The following is an 18,484-nucleotide window of genomic DNA, read 5'->3' as shown; positions in this document are numbered from 1 at the left end:
CTCTATAAAGGACCTGTGCTTGTCTTCTCAGTAGCCTTTCCTTTGGTAGTGGGAAGCTGTCATAAGGTCACACTAAGCCTTCCGTTCTCCAGCATCAAGGAACTCAGTTCCCTGAGGCTCAACAATTACAGTGTCTTCCAGCACCTTGGCCATCTTGGTCATCTCCACCAGAATCACCCAAGCTTATAAACATCTTTCTTATAGTGGAGGGCCCCAAACTGGATACGCTATTACAGAGTGTGTCTAACCAGTGCTGAGTAAAAGGGAATCAACACTTCCCTCTGTAGCTGCTGGCTATGCTCCTCATGATATGGCTCAGTACATTGTTAGTTTTCAAGCCCAAGAGTCAGAAGTTTTGAGCAGAAATCAGCTTTGCTGGTATCAGTGTTGTCAAGGAGGGAAAAATGAGGAGAAACTTCTCTGATAGAGGCAAATTAGCTAACAAACCCATCTGCGTCCCACTCCACTGGGCATTCTCTGCAGTTAATGCAGGTCATGACTGCAGAGGTTACCACCACCAGGCTCCTCCTCTTGGAGCGTGCTTCCGAGCTCATTCTAGGCTCCATTCACATGGGAGGACAAACCTCCAGAGGAAACTGTCTTGATAGACGAGGTGTATTTTAAGATGCTGTTTCAGAAAGGCTTGTGAACACAGTTTGTGCCTCCCATGGAAGGTGAGAATATTCATCCTTTGTTGCTGGCTCCTTTTCTATTTTCTTTGCTCTCTTTCATATATTCTCCACTGGGTCTAATAAGTGAGTTATATTCCATGTTCTATATTTGTCTGACTCTTTGAGTGTAACTGTTACAGTTTTAAATTAATATTTTAGTGTCATGAATGTTTATATCGCCATCTTTAATCCGATGGAAAATGAACTGAAATTTCCTCCACACCTGTTCATCCCAGTAATGCTTCATATTGTATGAAAACCATGAGAATTGGAGATTCATTCAAGCCCAAGTCAGTGACCTAGTTCTGAGCTAGGTTTTAATCAACACAGGAGAGGAAAGGCCGATTCAGGCAAACCATGTTAGACTTGTATCTTCATCAAGAGATGAGTGATGCTGTAGGAGAGTCTGTCTCTCTCCACTGACACTAGTGGAAGGGGAAACCTCCAGCAGAGTCTGTTTGCAGATTGCCTGGAAGCGCAGTGACATGAGGTGAATGCTACTGAAAATCTAATTCTGCGCCCTTAGACTCCAAGGGCAGAAATTGTAACTCTGTCGTGCCTGAGTTTCAGAGCCTCTTCTCAGTCATTCGGAATGAAATTCCAGGCACCGCTTTGGACGGTCAGAATTGGGTGGATCATATTTGGGAAGATCTCCAGCTGCAGCTTGCAGCACTCTAGCTTGGTGAAACACAAGCCCAGAAACAGCTTCAGCCTTACACTGTTGAGTAAACCGTCGGGCAGAGAGTCTCTGATCTCCCTGTTATCAGCCAGATGCCTGGAAGACAATCACCAGAAACGGACAGAAATGTCACCCTTCTGTTTGCAATTAACACCTTGGTGCCTTCAGTAGCTGAGATCCCCTCAGAGGCCTGATCAGTCATAGTCAGATGAAGTATGAAGCGTGCGTGATGCACAACTGGTAAACGTTGTTTCTCTATTACTCAGGTAGCTTTAAAATTCTTTTAGAAAATTAATTATTTAAATTGCATATTTGTTTATAAATGAGCAAATTCACATCTCTGTTCTCTTCTGTCTACCTGTCACCCTGTGGTACAACACACTATTCTCTGTCCCTCTCCTTGCTTTCACTTCACATCTGCCCAGTGCAGATTCATTCTGTACCCAAACAGACCTGGTGGAAATTAGGTCTCAGCATCTATGTTTTGGGATTCATGTGAAGAAGACAAAGTCCATACCACAGCCAGGGAAGATCCACTGTCATGTGAATGTTTTAAAATATCTCTGATACTATTTCATGGGAAAAAAGAAAAAAAAAAAAAAAAAAAAAAAGGAAAGAAAAGAAAAAAGTCCTGTTAATCCTTTTAATCCTTTGAAGAACTGCACTCATAAATTACTTTATCTTATTTATCTATTATTGTTGTTATGATGATGATTATTATTATTATTGTTGTATCTATCATTCTATTCAAGTACTGATGTGACTTCCTTGCACACTGCCATATTTTCTCCCTTATTTTCTCTGATGTGGGGTTTTGGTTTGGTTTGGGGTTCTTTTCTCTTTGGAGACACATCTCTCTCTCTCTGTATCTTTCTCTGTTTTTAACATTGGGTTGAATATGTTCTGTTCATGATGCAGTAATGTCGTTATTTTTATTCCTGTGTAGGGGACACCAAGGCAAATGCATCCACGGAATCTCACCAAGGTCTCTGAATTCATCCTTGAGGGTGTTTTTGTCAACCCTCACCTTCAGGGTCTCTATATTGCAATATATTTATGTCTCTACCTCTCTGCTATCCTCAGCAACTCCTTTGTCATTATAGCTGCCCTTGCCCACCCACCACTTCACACCCCTATGTACTTTTTCCTCTCCAACCTGGCCATCCTTGACATGGTAGGCATCTCCTCAGTTCTGCCCAAGACGTTGGAGAACCTGATCCTGGGCAAGAACACCATCTCCTTTGAGGGCTGTGTAGCACAGCTCTACACCTTCACTTTCTCAGGCTCAACAGAGCTTATACTGTTAACAGTCATGTCTTATGACCGGTACCTGGCCATTTGCCAGCCCCTTCGCTACGTAGCCACGATGAGCAAGGGGACCTGCATCTCTTTAATGGCTGGTGTCTGGGGAATCGGGACTGTTAATTCCCTCATAAACACTCTTCTTGTAGCACAGCTGGACTTCTGTGGGCCAAATTTAGTCCAAAATATCTTGTGTGAGATACCTCCGCTCCTTGCCCTGTCCTGCAGCTCAACCTATCTCAGTGAAATCATGGTTTACATGGCAGACATCATCTTAGGCATGGGAAACTTCCTGCTGCTCATCCTCTCCTATTGCCTCATCATCGTCACCATCCGGAAAATCCAGGGCTCTGCAGGGAAGTGGAAAGCCTTCTCCACCTGCTCCTCACACCTTGCTATTGTTGGCTTGTTCTACTCCACCATCATCTACACCTATATCCAGCCAACTAGCGCTCCATTAAAGAAAGACAAAACCGTGAGCATTATGTACACTCTGGTGACTCCCACGCTGAACCCTCTGATCTACAGCCTGCGCAACAAAGGGATCAAAGTGGCGTTCTGGAAAATTGTACCATTGCACAAAACATACTAATACACATGCCCGTACTTTCCCGCCCTGTTCTGCACGGTCCACAGCCATGGGGGGCTGCAGAGTTGTGTCAACCTTTGCTGCCAATTAGAGTGACATTGCTTTCACTGAAGTTCATGTGTTGCAACAATGTTACTTCTTAAAGAGAAATTATCAAAACTGAGGATCCCCAGAGCAGGGTGAGGTGAAGTGTACCTTACAAGTGTTTGCTACTCTGCATCCTCCAGAAAGGGAAGCAAGAGCACAGACTCGATGGAGATGACCACATGGCAGCTTTGATCAAGAGTTCATACTTATTTCTATCAGCTGAGACTAGAGTTTATTAACACCCATAGATTTCTTTTCCTGAGTCATCTGGTGGAATGCAAATACTGGTGATCTCCCGAGTCAATCTCCCTTTTTGGTCAGCAGAGAGGCAAAGGCACTTTAAGGATGGAAATCATCTGAATTTTTCAGACCTTCCTCTGCTCCCAAAATTGTACCTTAAAGGTCTGTTTCTCCCTGTTTTGAAGGGGAATGGCCTCCTACAGTTAAATCAGCCTGCCTATTGATAAACTATCCAATATTAGTGATCTTAACGGTTTTTAATATAAAATCAGATCTTTACTGAAGAGCATAGAAATCATTAATCAAATCATCACTGAACACTATGACAAATTGATCACCATGATTATGTGCTGAGTCTCAGACTCTTCATCATGACTTTCCTCATTCCTCCCAAGATTTACTATTTTTAAGACTGAAAAAGAAACAATAAAAGGAAACAGGCTAAGTACATAACAGTAATGTGCTAGAAATTATATTATTTTTAAGATATTCCTCTACCACTATTTGTGTGCTCTTGGATTTTTAGATTGTGTGTAAAATCCTGTGCATAACTGTTTTCTGAAGGCTATACTGCATGCCTCAGAATACACTCCTGTCCTCATGTGGTGGCACATATTTGTCCTCCTCAGACGGACTTCCAAATCCTCCTCACAGTTAGTTGAACTCTAACTTGTTGGACAAAATTTAAAAAGTTAACAAAATTATTTAAGGCTTTGGGAAATAAATTTTAGAGGAAGTGGGTTCACTTTCAGGAAATTGATTATTACTTTCACTGCTTTATTGGTTGCTTTACCTTTTAATGATAGAAGGAAGGAGGGAAGGAAAGAAGATTGAGGGATTTAACCATCTAAAATCAAACAAACAAAAGATCTCTTTATTGCTTTTGCATTTTGCTTAAGGTTTCAGGCAGTTTATCTTCTAGGGCTCGTACAACACTTTTTGGACAATTTTGATCATTTTTCTTACAGAATCAGAATCATCTGGTAAAAGAAGAAACAACTTTACCTGCTGTAATAAGGCACAGACCTCACCAATCTTTAGAAAACACCAGTGAAGAGATTCCTCTGATCTTATCATCTACTCTCTTGGTTCCAATGGTAAACAATCCCAGACACAGCCAGGTGAAGTAAATTTAGTTCAGAATCAGCCACATTAAGGAAGGTTAGGAGACACCCAGCTGTCATTTCCTCAGAGCCTGTAGGGTTTGTCCCTACAACTTGTTCTTACAAATATTTCTCACTGAATACATACACAATCCTAAAGTAAATAAGTAACCTTATTTCAAATGGCATGATAATTTTGATCAGCAGTCTCTGTTTCTTGCAGATAAGATAAATGTGGTATGCCCATGTTCTTACCTTAAATATTGAACAGTTTCACATCCCTGCCAGAGCTCCTGACTTGGGACTCTCTGTTGAAGCTGTGCAGAGAAAGACTCTACAGAGCAATGCCATGCCAACCATGTTTGGGACCTGTGACAGAGCCTGCTGTTCATACAAGGACCCAAATGTCACCCCAAAACTCCTTTCTGTCCAGTTCCACCTGCTGCCCTGCAGCTGAGATCACATTTGCCACATCCTTTATGCTAGATTCTCCAAGCTTTTCTTCCACAGATACACTGGTCCTTCCACTCACTGGGACAACCTCTCCTGGTTCTGCTTCACTGTTTCTTCCCACTTTATCTTTCCTTTCTTTGAATAAAGCTCTCTTCTCCAGGGAATCCATGATGCTGAAGGAAAGGGCTGGCTGAACCTAAAGGCAATGGCTCCCCTAACACCATCATTGGGATCATGGGGAAGATGACATCATAGGAGGAAGGGACCTGTCACTGTCAGAGGACAGAGCCACTTGCTCGTCTTTCATGGCACTGCAGAAAGAAGTCAGACAAAGAACATAAGTTCTCTTCCAGTCCCTTCAGGCCTGAAAACCTGGGATCTACAACACTCTGATCTCGCCTCTGAGTAGACCCAGCTCTGTGATTTCTATCAGCATCAGTATCTGACACTGATGGGTGAGAGGAAATGGCCTCAAGATGCACTAGTGGAGGTTTAGACTGGATATTAGGAAAAAATTCTTCACTGAAAGGATTATCAAGCATTGGAACAGGCTGCCCAGGCAAATGGTGGACTTGTCAATGTTAGGTTTATGGTTGGACTCAATGATCTTAAAGGACTTTTCCAATCTAAGTGAGTCCATGATTCTATTCTATCCACAGTTCTGTACGGAGATCATTCTCTATCCAGTTCAATGGGAAGAGGTGAGCTGGCTCACCAACTCTAATGCTGCCTGGGATCTAGGACTGGGATTCTTCTCAGTTACTTTTTGGGGCACAAAGGAGCTTCTTAAAAAAAAGCTTTTGATAATGTTTTGGAGGACCTGAAGCATTCTCTACAGCTAACACTCCTGTAGGACATGAGTCTCCTGTACCTTATCTGCCAGCTCCCACGTGGCCATGTCTCATCCAACGACACAATGTTCTTCTACTTAAGCAATTCAGCCCAAACCTAAAGAGAAGGAATAATTAACTCACTCAGCTTTATGATTCTAAGAACCACAAAGTCAACCTAGAGCATTTATGCTCTCATTTAAGCCAGGGCAGCAAGGCAGGCAGGATCCATCCACTTGGCAGTCACATAACACCAATATTTTTGAACAGAAATGTTAGAGAAAGGGAACAATTCTCTCCAGATGTGCATTTCTCGACATTGCCCATCAGGGAGGAAAGGTTCCAGGATGACTACTGGCATTTAGAAACCATATTTTTAGCTTTTCTAGTTATACACAGATCTGAGGTCAGCCTCACGGCAAAACTGAAGGTGTTAATTACAGACAGTATCAGGACAGATCACCTCTTATTGTGGGCAATCACCTCTTACTGTGGGCAGTCACAGCCTGGCTCTGGAGCAATGGGATCCACCTGCTACTCATGTTCTCCTCATCAGTGCAGCTGAGCTCTCCAAGAGGGAGAAAGTCCGTGAAATCCTGAGCACACGGGTTCTCCCAGCTTTCAGCCCTGTCTCAAAGGGGCAAGTGCCTCAAGTCAGCATCTCTCCATAGCTGTGAACGGCACCCCAGAGGACCCAAGGAGGAACAGCTGATGGGCTCCTTTTCCCACCACACTTGAGAGGTGTCACTCACAGCAGTGGAAAGGGAGGGGAATTGAAACAAGAAGCGAAAGGGTTGTCAAAGTGAACTGGAAAGCCGTGAACTTGGTGGGCACCTCACAACAAGCAAAGGCCACATTTCTCACCTTTCATTTTGGAAAAAAAAAGGCTCAATTTCACCCCATTGCAATGAAAGTTTTGTGTTTTATTCATGGTTAAAGGAATCATTGTGAAACCTCTTTTCCTCTCTTATTTAGTGTGAATACAGACTTTGCAGAAGACTGAATAGCTCACAGTGCTTACCACCTTCTCAGGGCAGGGGAGGGGGTGACAATGTCTATGAAAAAATGAGAAAGCCCACAAACTAACTCTTCTGATTTTTTTATGGGAACTCCTCCTTTTCCCCTTGGGAATTACTCCTATTCCAGTCACCTTCTCTTTCAGAGTCCAAACTAGGTATGACAAAAGTTGAGTAGACTTTATTTCTTTGTTCCACCCATATTGCTACAGTTTTTTAATATTATCATCTCTGGTACACAAGCTGAGAACTTTTTACTTCATGCCATCTGGAAGGACTGGCTTGTGTTTATGTCTGAACTTCTCAAGGATCAAAAATTAGAGACCTTTTGACTGGTAAGCCTGGCACAGTAATAGACGAGTTGTTTAGTTATATAACAAATGAGTTATGTCCAGGAATTTCTCCTTGGTTTTTTATTGCATTAGTTGAGTTCAGCCTCAGACCAGAGCTGCCCATCTTCCTATTCAGTCCTCATTCATCTGTGCTGATATATTTAATTAAAGAGCAATTAAAATTCTGTGGATTTCCTGAAACCTTACACTTGATTTCAACTTTCAGGAAAGAAAGGGCATTTGGAAAGAGAAGTGCTCTCTACGAGCCAAGTCAGATTGCCCACTCTAAAGAGACACGAGGTGCTCATGTGTGATTTCATTGCCTTTTCACTGGATTTCATTTGCTGGGTGAAACACCGTCTGTTGCAGCACATATGAAAGGGTACTGATGAAGAAGCAAGCACTAAAGAAAGCTGAAACTGTAACTTGCTCAGTTCCCTCATCTAAACGTGACTTCAGTAGCTAGAAACAATGCAGATAATATCTGTGACTCAAGACAGACCTAACCATGAACTTCTGACCTCACCATAAACTTCTGACCTCACCCATACTGCAAAATACTCCTCTCCCTAACCATCCTCACTGATCTTCAGCTTAACCGCTAGTGAACAGGGTGTTTAATGGGAAGAAACTGTGAAGCCCGCCTCTGCTGCAATCCTGTTGCACTCTGCTCTAGGATATCACATAGAAGGTGAAGGTACAGGATGCTTAAACTGGAATGTTGGCTTCAAACCATGCATGGAACAGACCTCTGAAGGTCTAGCTCCCACTCATGGCTGGGCCAACTTCAAATATCCAACAGGCTGCTCATGGCTTTGATCAGACAGGCTGCTTTTGAACTATCGTCTCCAAGATTCTTTTTCCTCATATCTATTCAGAATGAAAAATAAACAAATTATTATTTCCAGGGTGACTCGTGTTCCAGATCATCTCCTGCTGGGATGCCAGTTCATCTCTCTTCCCCTCTGATGGCAGCACAGGGGTAGGTGGACAATTCAGTTGGAACTGTCTAAAATGATATTAGGAGCTTAGACTTGGATGAAGAGCTTTATTTTTAAGGACAATGCAGATTAAACACACCCAGCTGAAGTACCGGTAAACACACACAGCTCAGCATGTGTAAACCAGTCTCTCAGACTGACTGATGGGCAGACTGGTGATGTTCATAACCTCAGTAGGGCCTGGACCATTATTCCACCCATATTCTGGCAATACGCCCAGGCAAATTCTCCCACAGTGCTGGGACCAGGCAGCAGCAATGTGAGGTCAGGGATGCATCCATGCCTGGGACCACTCCCTGTGGTGCTGGTCTTGGATCCAAAATTCCCAGGTCTGAGGGAGCCTGCAAGCCTCATGTCGTGAAGTTGCACTGCATTGGCCTACAAGTGTCCCAGATGAAACTGGGGAATACCCTGCCCCGCTGCTCTAGACAGGGAGTTCACTGGGGAGCGCTGGTGGAAGGAATCTGAAGCAGGAGCAAAGCGGATCAAGTAGTAATCCATGAAAAGTCTATGATGACAGCTAAGGTGAGATGAGGGGAGGAGTAAATTGAAGACATCATGCAATGCCCAATTTACTGCCTCTTCTAAATGGATGACCAATGTTCTTTTCCTCTCATGCCAAAGCAGAGGGAGCTGCTGGAGGTGGCAGTGTCTGGAGGGCTGATGACCCAGAGGGTACCTTGCTGTGAGGTCTGAACTGGGGTCTATGGGAAGCAGCTACAGCAGCTCCCACCAGATCTCCCCAGTGTGGCTGAGACCTTCCAGGCACACACAAATGTGCACCCCGGGCACAACTGCACATACACACCAGGGACATGGATGAAGGCAGATAGATAGAAACACCCTGCACGCACACCAGCACCCACACCTAGGCACAGGGTTCCCCAGTAACACTAAGACACTCAGCCTTAGACGCTCTGTCGACCCAGGAGCCACCCTGGATCCCAGGTCTCCCAGTTGCTGGCATCTGTGCAGGCAAGACCCTGAGGCCCCCAGCCCCACGCCAGCTGCTGGGACACAGACCCACTTGCACAGACAGACACATCGACAGACATTCGTGTGTGATGTGTCCCCCCAGTAACCAGCCTTAGACACTCAGCGTACACAGCAGATGGCCCTTGGATCCTCTCATCTCCACCTGTCTCACGCACGCTGTCGCACACACACAAACGGGTCTCTGAGGTGATGGCCAGACCTCGTGGTCTCTGCAGTGGTTGGCTTGGTCCTGCTGGTCCCTCCAGTAGCCAGCTCTTGAACTCTGGGTATGTCTGGTCCCCAGACCAGACTTATGACCGCTTCAATACCCAGTTTACAAGTCTCTTACCCTACTCAGGCTGGCTGGCTGGCCTCTCCAGTTCCTGGCACACCAGTGACAGGGGGCCTGGGACTCATGGTCCCCACTTTCATTGCTGCCACTCAGACAAGACTTTAATCTTTAACCAAGCTTTAACCAATCTTCCACCTATGAGTAGTCAGGTCTTCTTGTAGGGTTTCCATAATTAAAGCGCACCCTGCTGCAGCCAGGCAATGGTAAAAAGGCACTGGCGAACCAAGCAGCTTCCTGTGAAAGACCCACACCCAGTTGACAAGGTTAGGCTTTATCTTCAAGATAAGGCAGGTATTTCTATTCTCATGATAACTTGTGTCTGGAGGAGTTCTCAGGTTTTATATTTTGTGACCAGGAAATGAAGTTCTCAAACAACCCTTGTGTCTTTCCCGGAAGGAGCTGTAGGTTGTAGGAAAGTGGCACAAGCCCAGAATTAGGGGAAAGGCATTTTTTCCACCTTCTTCAGCTGATCCAGCCTTTCCATATCTTTTCTATTCTTTCAGCCTTCTTTTGGTTGTAGAGATTGAATCAGCATGTTCTTCCCCTTGTGCCCTGTAGGAATGATTGTGCTTCAAGTTTCACACTGAGTTTGTGCCTTCTTGTTTTCACATCCAGGCAGAAAACATAAAAACTTTAAAATCAACATAGAGCACAATCTCTCACTTTGGGTTCAAACACCATAGAAGTATGAAAAGCTGTGGAAATCATTGCAAATGATGAAAAGAAGAGGCTGGCATTCTTTCAGGCAAAGTAAATATGTCTGAGGTAAAGAAGGTGCCTGTCTGAATAAGCCTTGTGGTCTAGTGATGGGGAAGGGAGGGGTGGAAATAAGTCTCATGCAGCACGTATATGTGATCTGTCAGTTCCCACAGCGCTGCGACAAAAGGATGGTTCCTGTTCTCATGAGCTTGGGGCTTAGAAAACTCATTCTTAAAATCATTAGAGATGGAGTTTCATGAGAAGGCATGGCCAGATAATTGCACTGACAGCCACCTGTTTATACACAACCAGCTCCTTTTATCCCCCTTTCTCACAAATATTTCTCCTTAGGCCATCATAGTCCCATCCCTTTCCCCACCTTTGACCCTTGCTTTAAACATCTCATAGTATCTTTTGTATAATCCCAAAATGCTGCTCCTGGCATCCCATAGCAGGTCCCTTCAGCCTGCAGGCAGTAAAGTTGCTCAGCCTTCAAGGGCCCTAAATTAAAGAGAAAGTCGTGTGAGACAAACCACAGGTCAGGGCTGGCTTCTCAGCCTCGCCACTGATCGCGTTGCTGCTGAAAGACAGAGTCTCCTGCTTCTCAGACAGAGCGCAAAGCCAAGCACAGAGACAGAGTGGAGGGACACTTCTCTCTCCTCCATGTAGCCCCAATCCTACCAGTTAGTGTGGTGTGGAAACCTGGGAGGCCACCTGGCCACGCTCTCACGTTGTAGAAGGAATGAGAGTTGAACCGTGTCCTAATGTTCTGGCTCCTGTGATTTCCTTAAATGACGGTATCGCTGCAGCTCTGCGACTTTGAAGTTTGAATTCAGTGTTCCAGTGAAGGGTTTGTGGTGGGCACAACTGGATGCACATCGTCTGCCTGAGTCAGGGAGCCAGACCCCTTGCAGTCCCTGGAAAGGCAGAGGCCTGGACAGTTTAGAATTGTGAACAAACTAGCAGCATTTCAATGATGAAAAGGCACTGTGCTGCAGCCAGGAGGGGGTTAAACGGTATGTGAAAAGCCAGGAGGGCTCCTGGCCCAAGAGAAGCAGGACCAGGAATCCCATTCAGAGCTCTGTCTTCTCAGCCTCTCACCTCCGCCCTCTGCCAAAGCTACTGACTGCTCCACCACTCAGGCATTAGGAGTGAGACTTTCCCTTCCGATCACAGCCAGGGGAGGAAGCTGCAGTGCTTCGAAGGTGTCTTGTCCTCAGTCAGTACTTCCAGTGAGCACTTGCCTTTCGTTTCATTTGCAGCAGTGGAAGGATGTGGCGGGATTCACCTTGCTGAAGTTCAGTCTTTTGAACGCCATCTACCTCTGGTACGCTCTGCTCCATTCATGGCAAAGGGGAGAGGATTTGTCTTCATTTTCATGAAAGTTAACTTCCACTTCATGCCCAGGTTCTGTCCTCTGAGCAGCCACAAAGCATGGGTGCACGCTCGCCTGTGCTTTACAGCAACTGAACCTGGTACCTCCAAGCTGGGATTTCCCTGTGGTTCTTGGAGCAGTCACTTCCAGGGATGCCTCCAGGTAGTTGGTGCCAATGGAGCAGCTCAGGCTTGTGTCTCTCAGTCCTCTGTGAGTGTCTGAGCAGGTACTGCGGTCTCAATCACCTCCCATGTGCCTCCTGACACATCCCAAGAGGGGCAGTACACAGGCTCGGTGTTCACCTTCAGAACCACTGCCCTGGTAAGCTGCAACACAAACATGTCCACTCTGACCCTTCCGATGATTTGAACAGAAAAAAAAATAATACATGGGTGCACAGAACAATACTTCTATAAGAGCACCACCGTGCAGGGCCCGGACATGCCCCAGCCCATGTGCTCAGTAGTGTGGTTGCACAGGTCCATTCAAGAGGTCACAAGCCTTGCAGCATGTCTTCCCGCTTGGGAAGACACAATCTCTTACTTTACAGTTGTTTGAGTTACCAGCCAAGAGAGGAACTGCTGAGAACATCAGCACTTTGCTGGAAATGTCAGAATACTGAAGAGGGTATGAGTTTGCTCAAGTGTTTCTTATCATTCAGTGCTGCAGCTTGGTCTTGTCTGGAATGTCTCCTCAGTTTGGGTCTGTGCTCATCTGATAACACAATCTCACACATCGCAGAAACCAAAGTGGTTTGCAGCTTTCTGCTTTATCTCCCGGTGGGATGGAAATTGGACTGTTAAAAAGTTTCCAGGAAAGAGATTAACCCCGATTAGATGTCATGCTGGCAGGCTCTGGAAGAATGAAAAGGTGGAAGTGAAAGCTAGCAACAGGAGAAGCAGACATTTCCTAAGAAGTCTGGAAAGTCTTGAAGCGAGTCTTGGATCAAGTCTTCTTGTAATGCACGTTAGGGCATATGAGGGAGAAGAAGGGGATTGAACAGTTAATGAGCATTTACCAAGGGTAAAACAGGCCTGACCAACTGATTGCCTTCTCTAATTATGGCATTATGGGTGGGGGAGAGCAGTGGATATCATTTACCCTGACTTTAGCAAGGCTTTTGACACCGTCTCCCAGGATATTCTTCTGTCTAGCTTAGGATGTTACGATCTGAGTGGGTGGACAACTGGATGGGTATAAACAGGTTGGCTGATTGGGCTGAGAGAGTGCTGGTGGTGCTTAATAGGCCATACTCTCCCTGGAGGCCGGTAAGAAGCACAGTACCTTAGGGGTCTACACTGAGGAGAGGCTGAGGGACCTGGACTTGTTCAGACAGAAGGGGAGGGCTTGTGCAGGACCTAAGAGCAGCTTTCTGATACCTGCAAGCAACCACCAGGAAGATGGAACCAGGCTTTTCTCAGCAGCAAATAGTGGGAGCATGAGAGAGGAAGATACCAGGTAGGCATTAATAAATAAATAATGAAATTAAAGAGGTTCAAGCTGTGTGTAAGAAAAAACATTTTCACCACGAGAACAGTGAAGCAAAGGAGTCAGTAGCGCAGAGAGGCTGTCCAGTCTCCATCCTCAGTGTCAATGCCTCAAGTGCATTCCCCATCCTGGAGGTCTGACTGCCTGGGCTCATGGTCAACTTAGAGCCAGGGCAACTGAGGGCTGTGTCCCTTCCCCCTGGTAACACTGGGACCAGTGTCCCCAGGGGGGACATCAGAGAGGCCTCAGCCAGGGCTGCTCCCCTTCACACGGGATCTGCTTTGAAGAGGAGACTCTGACTCTGTCCCCACCTGAGCTCCAGCTCCAGCTGTGTCCCAGCCGTGCCTGTGCCCGGCCATGTAACCTGCTGATCTGGACCTGAGCACATGGACTGACTTCCCAGATTGACCTCAGACTTCCCTCATCACCATGGACTTGTCTGATCATCTCGCACACTAGTGTGAGGCTGTGAGTCTCCAGTAGGTCGTGTGCCTTAGCTACTCTGACAGGTGACTTCTGATATCCCAAGGGCACCTCTGATGGCATCAGCCCCTCTGATAAGAACCAGGACCTCTGCCTGACCCTGTTCAGCTCTCACAAACCAAAACAACCCACATCTAGGATCCAAGGAGGCTCTTGCCAAGGGTCTCCAATGAGATACGCACTCAACAGGAGATATCCCACTCCTCTCACTGCTGCCTGGGTGCTGAGCACTCTGCGTACTCTGTACAAGCCTAGGGCTATCCAGCTTTTGGAGGAGATCATGACAAAAACCAGAGAATGTGACATGAGCCTCTCACCAAACCGCGATCTGGGGTTTCCAGGAATAGAAGCAGCAGATGACACAAGCTGCTGAGGTTTCCTGTTTCAGCCCAAAACGTCATATATAGGGATTGTCATTCTGCACCTGTCTCCTGCCCGGCCATAACAACTGTCTTGGCTCTTCGGGGCACTGGTGGAAGATGCTGCTTCTCCTTCTGCTCGCAAGTGCTTTTCTCCTTCTCCCATGGGCTGGGGCTGGTGAGTACAGAGAGATGGGATTTAGGCAAGGACATGCAAGGGCAGAAATGGGCACTGAGTAGGCAATCCTTGCCTTCTCTCATATCTCTACTCTCCGCTCTACTCATATCTCTCAGCTCAGACTGCCTGAAACCAGTGACGCATTAAAGGTACCAGTGTGGTGCCCTTTGACAGCATTTACACATCCAGGGTCAGGTGTGGTCAGCCATCCCCAGGAAGCATTGTGCGCTTTTCTCTCCACTGTGCACAAGCAATGCTTTGGACAGCCCAGGGAAGGAGAGTTATTGGCATCACTGCCTATGATGCCGGAGGATGACCCTCTCTCCTCATGCAGCTCCGAATCTGATGGGAAATAGTGGCATGGGTGATATTAACACTTCTCATCTCTCCTCCAGGAAGGATCATTGGCGGATGGGAAGCTAAGCCCCACTCCAGGCCCTACATGGCTTATTTATCAATTAGAAGTGCGTCAGGCAATAATCAGTGTGGAGGGTTCCTGATTCGCCCAGATGCAGTGCTCTCAGCAGCTCACTGTGTGGCTGGAAAAATGTAAGGCCCTGTCTAACTGGTACATGTGATTGTTTTGAGTCTCACACGGTCGCGAGGAGCCGCAGTCCTGGTCTGTGCTGACAGAATACTCTGTCTCCTCGGGCACAGCAGGGCTCTCTGTGAGCTGAGCCATGCCCCGTGAGTTGCAGGAATTGTTGGCCAGGGGCCGTGAGCCCCTGGGAACAGGACTCCTCGCAGAGGTCTCCTGATCCGTGGTTCCTCCCATGGGTCAGAGCTGCTCTTGGAGAAGAGAGGCTGGTGTCTCTCATTCCCTCCTCCCCTTTTGTCTTCAGAATGGGACACCTCAGTCCTATGTCAGCATGGGGTAAGGGACCCTCAGCTGAATGTGGAAGGAACCCAGGCTACAGAGGGCAACTTGCGGAGAACTAATTTCGGGGGGGGCACATCCCACCACCACCTCCCTCTAACCACCTGCCATGGGGGCTGTGTCTCTGTGGTCAGCGTCGCTGGAATATATTGGTGTTTCCTGGCAGGAAAGTGAATATCACCGTGACCCTGGGAGCTCACAACATAAGTAAGGAGGAACTGAGCCAGCAGAAATTCCATGTTGACCACTGGGTCATCCATCCCAACTATTCAGAAGATACCCATGCAAATGACATCATGCTGCTGAAGGTATACCCCCACACATCCTTGCTGCCTGAGAGATCTCCCCCTGCTCACTTCCCCACCTCCCATGCCTTTCCCTGCTCTAACCCTGTGTTCTCTCTACTTTGCAGCTGAAGCCAAAGGCCAAGCTCACTAAGGAAGTGAATTATATCCTTTTGCCCAGTGACAATGAGCGTGTGGGACCAGGAACTACATGTGAAGTGGCTGGCTGGGGCAGGACATCACAGACACGGGCTAACAGTAGTGTGCATGTGCTGATGGAGGTGAACCTGAAGGTGCAGAGTAATGAAGTGTGTGAGGAGTATTTTGAAAGCTACGTCCATCAGTCTATGCTCTGTGTTGGTGATGACTATGGCAAAAAATCAACTTGGCGGGTAAGTGTTAATTTGGGCTCCAAGCTTGGGGTGAGGTTGGGACGAGACAGTCAGGTGGGTTTTCAGGTGGGGGATGCGGGGGACTACAGTGCAGTAGATGCTTCAGGATGGTGTGCTGAGGACCCTCACAGAAGGTCTGAAGCTGACATGCTGACTGAACCAGCATGCGGTTGCCCCAGCTGTCAGCATCATGTTCCTTTTCACACAGCTGGCAATATTCCATCCATCCTAGCCACTGCTCCCGCAGGCTGCAGATCTCGTGCAAACCCTTTGTCACTTACTCCCGACACAGTGGGATGGCTCAGATATTCCCATGTGTCTAAAGTGGGACTAGATTCTTCTTTTCTGGGGTGTGAAGGCAGTTTTTCAATCTCAGATGGCCTCCAGATCTGAATTGCTTCACAGGTTGGCTTAGAGGAGTAGTAAGGCAGCTACAAGCCCTACGGAGCTGGGCCTCGAGGGAGATGGCTGAAAGAGGAGGTTCTTCACACAGAGGGAGGCAGAAGGGCAGTTTCTCCCTCAGGGCAGGGGGAGCTGTGCTCTGACATGTCTGACCCCTGCCACTCCTTTTACCTCACAGGGTGATTCTGGAGGCCCATTAGTCTGCAATGGCAAGGCTCACGGCATTGTTTCTTATGGACGCAAATACTGCATCTTCCCTAAAGTATTTACCAGAGTCCTCTATTTTGGGCCCTGGGTACGTAAAGAGCTGAGAAAGTTTGCGCTCCAAGACCTACCTGACTCTCCCTCCTCTGACTAAAATGCTCAGCGCCCCATTTCCACAACACATCAAACATCTGCTGATGCTCAGAGGCGTCCAGGGGCAGCTGAAATGAAGTCCGGGATGCTCTCATGGCATATGCACAGGCTTCTGCTCTCAGGAATGTCTCCATGGCAAGGTAGAAACACAGATCCCAAGTACACACAGTTTCACATTGCCCCTCCTCCCACAGCTGCACAACAGTGCTACCTCCTGCTTTGCTTTCTGGCCACAATAAAAGCATGTTCAGACTTGCTTGTGTGTGCAGCCTTCTTGGGACCAGATGGAACTCCTCAGGGTGAGCATGAGGAGGCTCGATGCAATGTGTTAGGACTGGTAGGGACCTGACACCAGCAGGATACTGTGTTCTTTAATGTACAGAATGCCAAACAAAAGAAAGAGATTCTGTGTTATTTCCCTTAGCTGCTGTGAATGACAGAAAGCATGATTAGTAAATCCAAGGGACAAGAGTCCACTGAAAGCTGCTGAACAGAAGGGAGAGCAGAATTAATTTTGCCAGTTCTAGACAAGAGGTCTAAGCTGTCTTTGGCATCACGGGGATACCGAAAGGGGGAGATACAGACATTCCTGACATCCTGTTGTCAATTCTATGACATGAACCCCTACATGCCAAGCAGACGATCTTTCAGATTAAAAATGCCTTGAGCATGCTTACTTCTCTTTATTGTTCAGAAAGTATATTGGGGCAATAATGTTTCCTGGGAATTTAGGCTTTTTTCACATGTCCCAGGCTATTCCACCTCGCCTCCAGCTGCTGCTCCTGAAGGTCTATGGTACATCCTGTGTTCTATCACCCAGACCATGACAATGACTCTGAGAGCCTAAACCACTTCTATTTCAGACATTTTTGAAACTCAGAAGGACAATTCCGTGAGATGCTCTGGTATGTTCAGCTTGGCTTGCAGCACCTACTGTAGAGAACCTGAATCTTGTGGAGCCCCTAAGCCATATCTACTAGCCCTGTTCACGTTGTAGTCCAGAGCATCGCAGGTAGCACAAGGTGCCAGCCAAAGAGAGTTGTTCCCTCGGAAGTCAGAATGCCTTTCCTGTGCCCTGGGTGTTCCCTCACCAAATTTAAGGAAAAGACACCAGGTCTCTCAACCATGAAGGTGTCAGACACAGGTATGATTATGACAGCAACAGGTTTCTTCCCCTGTTCCAAACCCCACTGATTGGGACCAGGGTTGTTTGGCAGGTGTACTGAACAACCCCTGAGTTGTTTCACCTGATATCCATCTCCCCTCCCACATTCTTCCCCTTTACCACTAGCTACCTCACTCAAATAAAAAGCCCACCCCTGCTTACCCCTTTCCTCATTAGCCTAGTTTTTCTACATTTGAAGGTTTCTTTGATAGCATTTTTCCCACCTTCACTCGCTGGGTTATAGAGGTAGATGATGCTTTATCTGCTGAGGCTCAAACTGAACCATGTACACATCAGAGAGAGATCTGTCACATACCACTGGGGCTCATGAGAATGGAAGGTCAGGCATTTATTCACTGGTAGCTGGTGACATATTTTTCCCGCTGTCCCATACCTTTCCATACTCTCTGATTTCATTCCATTGAATAAAGAACCTGTTCTGCCTGTACAAGTGGCTCCTTAAATGACACAGTGATGTTGTTTTCATAAAGCCCCTCTCTTAGTTCTTCACGGGAACTTGGACTATCCAGTAAGAGAGTGACTTGTGCACTAGCCACCACTGTCCTAAATCATTCAACAGGGAGAAAAGAAAATCAAGAAAGCTTGTGGGATGAAAAAGGGAGGAGAAAGAACTGAAAGAACTAAAAATCAATAATTTACAAGATGATTGACAATTGTTTGTGGATGGATTGATGAAGGGATGAATGCATGGATGGATGGATGTGTAGGAATAGGTATGTCAGTGAATGGATGGATGTCTAAGGAGAGACAGAAATGTTATTGTTTTCTTTCACA

At 46.7% G+C, this 18,484-nt stretch overlaps 2 protein-coding genes across 2 annotated transcripts; both read left to right on the top strand.

Annotated features, from left to right (window-relative positions):
- Window positions 1-2,311: 2,311 nt before the first annotated feature.
- On the top strand, window positions 2,312-3,354 carry LOC141970538 (olfactory receptor 13G1-like). Its single transcript, XM_074927172.1, has one exon. The coding sequence runs from the start codon at window positions 2,312-2,314 to the stop codon at window positions 3,242-3,244; it is 933 nt and encodes a 310-aa protein (XP_074783273.1). The 3' UTR covers window positions 3,245-3,354.
- Window positions 3,355-14,154: 10,800 nt separating this feature from the next.
- On the top strand, window positions 14,155-16,525 carry LOC141970537 (cathepsin G-like). Its single transcript, XM_074927171.1, has 5 exons — window positions 14,155-14,212; window positions 14,608-14,761; window positions 15,256-15,397; window positions 15,502-15,765; window positions 16,346-16,525. Exons 1-5 carry the CDS (start codon window positions 14,155-14,157, stop codon window positions 16,523-16,525), a joined length of 798 nt encoding a protein of 265 aa, XP_074783272.1.
- The last annotated feature ends 1,959 nt before the right edge of the window (window positions 16,526-18,484 follow it).

Source organism: Athene noctua, chromosome 25 (genome assembly GCF_965140245.1).
Source record: "Athene noctua chromosome 25, bAthNoc1.hap1.1, whole genome shotgun sequence".
Taxonomy (NCBI): domain Eukaryota; kingdom Metazoa; phylum Chordata; class Aves; order Strigiformes; family Strigidae; genus Athene; species Athene noctua.
Note: the sequence above shows the minus strand (reverse complement) of the source record. Positions and strands in the feature narration are given on the sequence as shown.